This window comes from Geospiza fortis, unplaced genomic scaffold, assembly GCF_000277835.1.
Source record: "Geospiza fortis unplaced genomic scaffold, GeoFor_1.0 scaffold255, whole genome shotgun sequence".
Classification (NCBI taxonomy): Eukaryota; Metazoa; Chordata; class Aves; order Passeriformes; family Thraupidae; genus Geospiza; species Geospiza fortis.
The window spans coordinates 459,665-469,454 of NW_005054497.1; the positions used below are offsets into that span (position 1 = coordinate 459,665).

Below are 9,790 nucleotides of genomic sequence, written 5' to 3' on the forward strand. Positions count from 1 at the left end.
AATTTGCACGCATATGAAGCTGGAAAGATGTGATCAGACCAGATCTGAATCCATTGTTTTTTGTCTTGCTTGTGTTTTTAAATTAGGTTTAATTTTTAAATCCTTCATTCTGACTCCCAAGTAATACCAATGATTTTCAAGGAAATGAAATACATCAGATTTTGCAGCCTTCAAAATAAAGCATGACAGAAGAATTAGAAAAAAAACCCATGGCCAGATATTTTGAAGTGTTCTCCTATCACCCTTTATCTGCTGATGTTGCAGGTTTCAGGCTTTGTGCCTTTTTAGTCAGCTAAAATTGTTCATCCCTGATGAATGAAGCTCTTCTTCTCTTCTCCTTTCTCTTCTCTTCTCTTCTCTTCTCTTCTCTTCTCTTCTCTTCTCTTCTCTTCTCTTCTCTTCTCTTCTCTTCTCTTCCTTTTTTTTTCTCCTTTCTTGTTGGTTGAACAAGTTTCCCACTGCTGCCTGTCTAGAGAGGTCTTTGGAGCAGAACTTCTGACTCTGGCAAGCAAACTCAACATGGCCAGGCCTCAGCCTTCAGTAAAGACATGAATGTTTTGAGCATGTTGGAAGACAGAGAAGGCAGAAAGTAGTGAGGTCATTCCAGCTGCATGGGACCGCTTCACCATAGCCACCCAAAATGCCTATTCATGAAAAATAGCTTGTTTCTGCCCTGGGTTGGAGACCAGTGGAGACTGGGGGAGAGGGAAGCTCTGGGCATGGGAGAGCAACCTTCCCTTCATACCACCTATGACAGCTTCCCCCACAGAGCTGAATCCAAGGAGTGGGAAGCATTGGCCTGCTGTTGCAGTGTCTTATTCTCTGTTTTCAGCTCAGCTCAGAAGAGAGGCACACTGTGGGTCCCAATGCTGCTACCTTTGAGAAGCATCTGGGGAAGGGCAGAGGTCTGACATGTGGAAGGAGCCAGGAGTGCCAAGGGAGTGAGTTCAGCAACTTGAGGTGCAGGAGGAGGAAAGCAAAACAAAGAAGGAAGGAACAGGTTGGAGGGAATGTGAGATAAAAAGGACCAGAGGGATAGAGAAACAAGTGGAAAATGCTTGAGTGAAAAATTCCAGTGAGAAAGGTTAAGAAGTAGGACAGAGAAATGAAAACTACAGATGGCTGATAAAGACTGTCCAGTTGTCATTTCAGAATTGCCAGCTCCTTGTCATTGATGGGACTGTAAAAAAACCAGGTGGGGGTCCCTGACAAGTCAGCCAGCTCAACCACTGAGACCACTGTCAGTGCGGAGGGCCAGTTGGCAACTCCAGCTCCTTTGGCTTCCATTTTCCTTGACAGTTTGCTGTGCATAAAGCAACAGAGATGCTGGCATCTGGAAGTTGTAATTCCCAAGCCTTTAGAGTCCAGGGCAGCCAGCAAAGAAAGCTGACCTGCAGCCAGGGCTGCCAAAACAGCACTTTTCCACAGAAAGAGAGGCTTGGTGCCCTTAATCTAGTCCTTTCTCATTCTCTGCCTGACTGGAAATGACTAAACCCTTGACATCCTGACACATTCTTCTTCCAAGCAGAGATTTTTTTTTTCCTCTTTTTTCTCTCTTTGAGGTGACGAAGAAAGTATATTCATTGGGAGTTTCCCAAAGGAAAAAATTACAGGGGTCAGGCCTGTAGGATTGTTGACGTTCATGAAATTCAGGAACATCACAGTATAACAATACAAGCCTTTTTTTCAGAGCAACAACCTCAGAGGCATTACTTGGCATATTCTGTCAGTAATTTATAACACTGTGGGAGGAGATAATGCCAGGTGCATGTGGGCAGAGGTAGATTTGTTTCTGTAATGAGGGACATCACTCTTCACCAGGTGTGGCTGAGAGACATGCCTACAACACAAAAGGGCCGTGTGAGCCTGAGCCATTGGTTTGCTGAGTGCACCAGCACTGTTTGCACTTGCAGCCCCCATGGAGATTCAACACAATGAGGATTTAACATAGCTTTGTCTCCTGTAGCCTTGGCAATACATCAAGTCAAACCTAGTAACTAAACTGAAGGAAAACAGGAACATTTCCCATGAGAAGCCTGATCTCTTATTATCCAAGATTATCTGTAAGGATTGCAAGTTTTATGATTCAGACTCTGCTCTTAATCATACAACATCAAAACCAAACAAGCCTTTACAGAAATCCAAATATACTATGTCTGTCTGAGACCAGGAGCTCAGGGGTAGCAATCTAGAACAATGCTTATGCTGCAGTCCCCAGTGTCAATTCTTCCATTTTAAAACTTAGTGCTGTGAATTTAGGAAGTCGTTCTCCTTTCACCGCTGGCTGTGCCGGGACTGTTGTCAGCTGAGAGTCAGCAAAAGGCATCAGTGTGACAGGGCTGAGGAAGCCAAGAAGGTGAAAGAACAGGACATGTGATTCAGATCATAGTTACAAGTCAGCACTCTGCTGTGTAGCTGGGTCTCTTTTCCACAGTTAATATATCTATACAGCCAAGCTTGCAGACTGTAAGATCCTTGTACTGGCCCTTGTAGTGATGCAGGCAGAAACCATACTATGGCAACACATAAAACAACATCTTAGCATGCTCACTGCTGGCCACTGAAAGAGCAGTGTTTATTCAGATTGCATGGGTTTCCCCATGGGAATTTAACTACAGGTGACTTTTAGGGAAGGTCAGCACTTCATGAATTCTCCTTGGTATCTTTTAGAATTCCAGCTTCAGTGCTTAGGGGACAAAAAGATGATTGCTTTTTCCTTTCCTGAAATTCCTTTGGGTCTTTAGGTAACTGGCATCATTTGGCTTGACTGAGGCTGGCGATTCTGGTTCAGAGGGAAACAAAATTACAGAAATCTCCTGAGAGTGAATAATTTAATATATTTCCAGCAGTGAAAAGAACATAAGTATATACCGGGATATTCATTGTCCTGACAAGATTTTTAGCACAAGGTGTCAAACCTTGCAGAACTTAGTGAGTTTAATCTACACAAAGTGAAAAAAACTGTGAGCCTTCATGAAGAGTTTCTTGCAAGTGTACTATTATTCATTATATTGATTTTAGTCCTCACCATTGCCTAGCTCAAATTTAAACTCAAATGCTAAAGGAATTCATGACCCAGTGGGCCACAGTAAGCACTGAGGCGAGTCGGTTTGTTTTGACTGAAGCAACCGTGGTAGTATTCTTGCTGTGCTTGTCTCTTGCAGTGGTCTGGTACTGCCGCAGCTTTGGCCAGACAGAAGACTGCCATAAACTATTTTTCAACTTGTTTTGGGGAATAATGGATAGGAAAGAAAGACAGACCTGATTGTACAGATGCCTCTCTCATGCAGCATTAATATGTGTTTCTTTGTATTGTTCCAGGAGGTGCTAGAGCTTGCTTTCTCTATATTGTATGATTCAAGTGGCCAGTTGAATTTCATTGCTCCAGACAAGCATGAGGTAAGTCATGTTCAGAGTACAGAAATTTATTTGAAGTTATCTTAGTTGCTTTAAGGCACCAGATGGCTTTGTAAGAACATAAGAACAGTCATCTTGGCCCAGGGTATAGGTCCATCTAAATCAGTGTCATGTCTCAAAACAAACTGAAAAATTCAAGGGATTAGTACAGGAACAAGACTTTTTGCAAGTTTCTTGCATATCTGAGCCGCAGAAGAAACATGTTTTGTATTCCTACATCACAGAGCACATGAAGCTCCAAATTACAGACCAGTATTTCTAAGTCCTCCCAAAATACAAGCCATAAGAAAGAAAAATAAGAGAGCTTGGGCAGACCTTGAAGTTCTACAGACCTCGCTCACCATTTCCTGATTTCTTGTGGTCTGCTGTACTTCAGACACTAGAGAATTTTGCTGTGTGAACTTTCAACACTGAGAATTTGTACAGCCAAGCTTTCAAAGAATCACTCAGTTCATTTTGACAATGCTAGCATAGTCAGGGCTGGTTATACCATAATTAGGTCTCAGTTTCAGCCAAAGACTTGTGCTCTCCAGAATGGCATATCCCCCTTTCCCTAATTTCACATTGCTTAAGGCCATTCATGACAGGAGATCATAGAAGGCCCCCTGTATTCATTCCATCTCCACAGGAGAGTGTTTTGCACTTTCACTTGGCTTTCACTTGTATGAAGTCCTCATACCAATACCAATAGCAAGGATAACTGATAGCCCCTTCCCTCCTCCCTTCTCTTAGTAAAAGCCATAAGGAAATAGAAGACATCATCACCTTCTGGAATGTGATGGGATTAATTTACCTTAATTGTGTTGAATCATTGGATGTGTTTCTCTCAAAGAAATTTCAAGTAAAGGCTTAGCATAATGCACTACATTTTTTAAAAAAATCCTTCTTGTTTCTAAAGCAAAAGAGTTATATTTCATTTGCACACTTATTTTTAGATATTACATTTGGTCTGAGTTCAGGACCCTGAGCTAAGATGATGAAGAAGATCGCTTTAAATTGAATTATACTGTAGTGTTAAAGTGTGTGAAATCGCTTTACAAGTGAGGTGTATTAGCTATGCCACTTCAACATTTGTTGTTCTGAACTAAAACCTTCAACTAAATGTTCATTTTAGGAGAGGAGATATAGTTACGCCCATTTGGGTCTTTCTGTGGATTAATATTTGAGTGTCATTTTCAAGAATGTTCATTCCAGAGAAGTATTTGCTGGTCAGTTTTCATGTAGGAGAAAAGACCAGTAGTATTCCAGGAAAAATGTGCCACTAGAGCTGTAGCTCTAAGCAACACATGGTTGTCATCATCCTCTGAACTGAACATAAGTTTGAGGATTTCTGATATAAATTCTCCAGAAACTGAATTCCACTGTTTCAGCTCAGAAGTGCAAATGGTCATGAAAACCAACAATTTTTTCAGCCACTGTATCTCAAATACAACCTATAGCTAAAAGTGGATTTTAATGGTCCAAATGTTCAAAAGCTGCTGCTGCATCCCACTGACAGGCAGTAGAAGTGAGATGCGCTAACCCAATTGCTCATGATTGCGTTAACACACCTTTTATCTTCATATCTCTTTTTGGTATTGTGCAGCTTCTTTGAAACAAAATTAATAGGTTCAAAAAAAATGGCCAGAGGCAACAGTCTCTGCTGCCACTTGACAGTTCCCAAATGAAAGTTTTTAAAAGGACATCTCACATCCTCTGTATTTTTCCATGGCCTGCAGAACAGTGAGTTGTGATTAAAGTGAAAAGTACAAGTGTTCAGAGGAAGCACCCACAAGGAAAGGGAAGTAGCATGTTGTGAAGCCCGTGACTCTTCATCAAAGTAGTTGGGTTGCCTGTTGATAGAAGTGCTAGTTGAGCAGCATTGTCAGTTTGGGAGATCTGGTGGTGAAATCTCAAGATTCTGAAAGCTTTGTGTGGAGAACCAGGAATGATGTTGGTACATGACAATTTCAGGTCAGACTTGCAGGGCTTTTTTTAAATACTTGTGCAGCCTCGTGATTGTAGAGTGAGGCTGAAATGTGGGAGTTGAATGTGTCCTAAAAAGAAAAATTGAACCCTCTTAGGATAATTTTGGCTGAAGGTGTCCTGAGTCCAACCTCCTGCTCAAAGCAGTTCAGCAATGAGCTCAGACCAGGTTGCACAGGGCTGCATCCAGATGGATGAAGCCTGTGCAACCTTTCTAGTTCTTGTCTCCCAAAGTAATTCTTTGATAAAATCTCATTACTGAACCAGTATCATTGAGATTTGGACCTCGTTCTAGCACACTTAAGTTTGTGAATTCCCTTAGCCATCTGTTGGAGCTTACTGCTAGCCAGAGGATTCAGTACTATGAGATCACTCCATTGTATTTGTTTTTCATTGAAATACTAATGACTGGTTTCAACTACACAGCAAAAAAAGGTGTATTAATCTTATCCATGATTTTTGACAGAGAAACTGATGAGGGAGGCCATAATTAGGTTTCATTGGAGTTTTATGAAAATGAATCTCATAAATTAATTTTTCAGTGGTTCTTAGTCTCTTTTGCATATTAAAAAGAAAAAAGCTTCTGAATGAATGCCTCTGTTTTTCCACCATCTCATTAGGATGTCTCTCTCCTCAACATGTGCAGGAGTTTAATTAGGTGCATTTGCCAATATGGAGATTAGAGAGGAAGCCCCTTTTCCAGGCCATTGCACTCATCAGAATTGTGGCCAGAATTTGGTTTCTGTGGGCCCTGAATGAGTTATATCTGGAAGAGGAGAGAACTGCAGTTCTGCTTTCTGGCTCTCTGGGATTCCTCCCCAGAGGAAGAGCTGGCCGCACCCACTGTGCAGGTGATGGACTATTTACGTCAGGGGCTGCATCTGTTGTGAAGTTTCTCTGCTCTCCTATTACCTGAGCAGAGCCTTTTGCTTTTCTGTTCCTTTCTTCGTAATGAATTCAGGGAAAACTCTCCTAGAGAAAGATTTCAAGTAAATCATAGAAGATTATATAGTCTGTTCAAATAGAATTATTTTTCTAGAATAGCTTCTTTCTTTTCCTGATATTCTGCACTCACTCCAAAAAAAAATTGCATGCTTTAAAAGTCTTCAGTGGCACACTTTGACAGCCTAGAATAGGCAGGCTAAGTTGTTTATTTAGTACTTGTCAGCAGGACAACCTGAACTCTAAAGTCTCTTCTATATAGCTGATCTCATATTAAAGCTGTGGCTTGGCTTGCCCACACCCTGGGTGAAAAAGCTCCCTCTGCTACTGTTTTGTTACTGACTTAAGTGGGTTGGATTTCACTTTGGATGCTGAAGTGTGCTAACCCATCCTATTTTTGAAAGATGCCCTTTTTCTGCATGAAGAGGGGGGCTTCTCTCTCTTCCTTAAAAATAATCCTCATTTCTGCTGTGGGATGAAGTCAACCATGGCTATCTTTAACTCAGCGGCATCATGTAGCAAATGGTCAGCTAAATTTAAAACCCTTTTTTTGGCATGAAATCCAGCAGAAGTATTTGTAAGATAAAAATGCAGTTACGGTTAATTTAATTTTTCTCCTGCAAACTAGGACACAAGTTCATGATTGAAATCTTTATTTTTAGATGACAGCATTTGAGTACTTCTGTTCATAGTTGAATAAATGGCTTGTAGTAATAAATGAAAGTGACTTATTCAATAGAAGTTGACTCTAGATCACCAATCTCCCTTGAATTTGTTGCTGATTTTAAATGGTTATTCAGCCCACGTTTATCACAAGCCGTCAGCTGTTGGGAAAGATGGCATCTCCTGTAAGGAAAAAGCTAACAGTAAGGAAAAGGTTTTAGAGGCCAGTTCAGCATTTGCAGCATTTAGTATTATACCCAAGCAGCTTGGCATTTAATTTTCATGAAGGACATAGCATTAACTGATGTAGTTTTCGCAATATATTATTTTGTGTAAAATAGTGTTAAAGTAGGCATAGTTATGTGAGACTATCAATTGTAACAGCTTCATGTATAGAAAAGCAAACAATGATAAAAGCAGATAGTACAGGATTTTTACACTAAGAGTCAAGAAGGATTTGGGGGTGGGATTTAGTTCACCTAACTTAACTGTCTTGGAATTAAAAGATAATCAGGCTTGTTTAATAGGTACTGGGGGAGGAGAATGAGAGGAGTGAAGGAGATTTCTCCAGAGGTTCATTGTCCTAAGTTATTGTTTCCTTCTCCAATAATTGCCGAAGACCATTCACCAAGAAATTTGGAGGAGATGCCAAATTGTCAAACAACTAAACACTGTCTAAACATTTTGTCCCATTTTATGGAATCTTTTTCCATTTTCTGAGCCGCTCAGTGAAAGCCCTCTTCATGATCTGAGCTGATAAAATATATCAACCTAATGTTAGGTCTCTTTGTAAGTCCCTATGGGAGCAGTAACTGTAGAGGACCCGACCAGACAAGGAATTTGTGTATGAAAAGTCTATTAACGAGAGTTTTTATCCTTTTCCTGTGCAGTATTGTGTATGGACCGATGGCTTGAACGCCCTCCTTGGGAAGGATATGTTGAGTGACCTAACACGGAATGACCTGGACACGCTGCTCAGCATGGAGATAAAGCTACGCCTCCTTGACTTGGAAAATATACAAATCCCAGATGCTCCCCCACCTATCCCAAAGGAGCCCAGCAACTACAACTTTGTTTATGACTGTAACTGAGGCAGTCACTGAAACTTGCTCTGAAACTGGAAATACATTATAACTGGAGAGATATTAAAAAAAAAAAAAAGAAGAGTGTGAGGAAAAAAAGAAACCCACTTTTGCACCTTGTACTTTGGCTTTGGGGAGGGATGTAGAAACACTTGCATTCCTCCCTCTTCCCTGCATCCCTTCCTTCCCCATTCCCATCTTCCCCATTGCTCATCCAAATCCACATTGCTTTAATTAACTTGTAATTGCAGGCCATTGGCCTTGCTTAAGGCAAAGACTGCCACTAAGAAGCAACCCTCCTGAGGACTTTTTTTACATTTTTAATACTGGAATAGACATTCTTAACTAAAGGACGTTGTTATCAAACTGCATGCCTGTGAAACCCACTTGGCAGGGCAGAGGCTTTAACTGGAAGGAGGAGGGAGGTAGGGAGCAAAAGCAGCTACTGTAAGCAGAAGATTTCCCCAGACACTCACAAGAGTCTGCTCACCACTGAATCCAATGTGATGATGATGAAATTGGTTAACTGCTTCCCAGTGCTTGCACCATCCGTCACTGTCATCATTCTCTCCACCGTCATCTCAGCTCTTGCCTCCAGCCTTCACCCAACCGATCGGCTCCCAGGATGGAAAGTCTGCAGGTTTTTGCTGTACCATACGCTGCAATGCTGCAACAGCTTTTAACTTCTTTTCCTCCCAGCTCTTACAATAGCCCCACACTAGCAGATCACTTGCACAAACGGTGTATGAAGCCACTAGTGTGTCCCATTCCTGTAGCGTTCCCTAAGCCTCAGTTGCCTCTGAAATTGGCTTGTTGCTATTTGAAGTGATTTTTATTTCCTTGGTCCAAAGTTCAACAGTAATTTTCACAAATTAATTACAACTGCCAAGCATCCAGGTTTACATCGTTGTCATTGCTACAGTGTTAGAAATTTGCAAGGGATTTTTTTTGTACGGGTTCTAATTTTTTATTTTATTTTGCCAAACAAATATATTTAATGAAAACTAATTTCATTGTGAGTACTTTTGGGGAACAATATTTTTACTTAATTTCCATTTGGAACATTTGCCCTGAAGGGAAAAAAAACACCATTCCCTTCAACTTCACTGTTGAATAAAAATCTGAGTTGTGATGATTCCTGAGACTTTGTTTTTCTTCTGAAGTTGTCTTTTATTCCTTATGGTACCTAGGAATTCTGAACTGTTTAGTAAAAAGAGGAGTGGGAAGACTTTTCTTATCTGCATCTGATTTAACTTACTTGTTTGTTAGTGGTGACAAGGATGAAATGCATCCAGAGATCTCCATTGCCATGGTTACATGAGCCTTCCTGTGAGAAGGGCCCTTGTGAAATCCAAAATCCAAGCACACTGATGTGCTCACGGTCAGTTCAAGGCTGCTGCCTTTCCTGTGTTTTGCTGGGGCAGCTGTTTTTTTGCTGTATTTCCATTTTCTCCATTGAGAGTGTTTATGACTGCAGCAAATTGGTATTAGGAAGGTTTGAGCTTTGCAGGATAGATTCCCTCTATCCTCATGTTTTTTCTAGGTATTTCACCAAGTTCAATTGCAAAAGCCTGAGTCTAGAGGAACCTGCCAGCTCTTTTCCTCCCACTGCACATGCTGAAGACAGATGTTTATCAGTGTAAGTTTCTTTCCTGCTCAGACCCAGCTGAAAAAGACAGTAAAGGGGTTTTATCAGAACTTGTGCTAATGAGAAACCCAGA

General features: G+C 41.0%; 1 protein-coding gene across 2 annotated transcripts in view; it reads left to right on the top strand.

Annotated features, from left to right (window-relative positions):
• ELMO1 (engulfment and cell motility 1) overlaps positions 1 to 9,211 on the top strand; it is a 300,985-nt gene extending 291,774 nt beyond the window's left edge. For both annotated transcript variants that reach the window (XM_005428655.2, XM_005428657.2), the window contains 2 exons: positions 3,322 to 3,399; positions 7,878 to 9,211. In XM_005428655.2, coding sequence (XP_005428712.1) covers positions 3,322 to 3,399; positions 7,878 to 8,078 — 279 coding nt within the window. In that variant the 3' untranslated portion in view covers positions 8,079 to 9,211. The remainder of the gene's footprint in view (positions 1 to 3,321; positions 3,400 to 7,877) is intronic.
• The last annotated feature ends 579 nt before the right edge of the window (positions 9,212 to 9,790 follow it).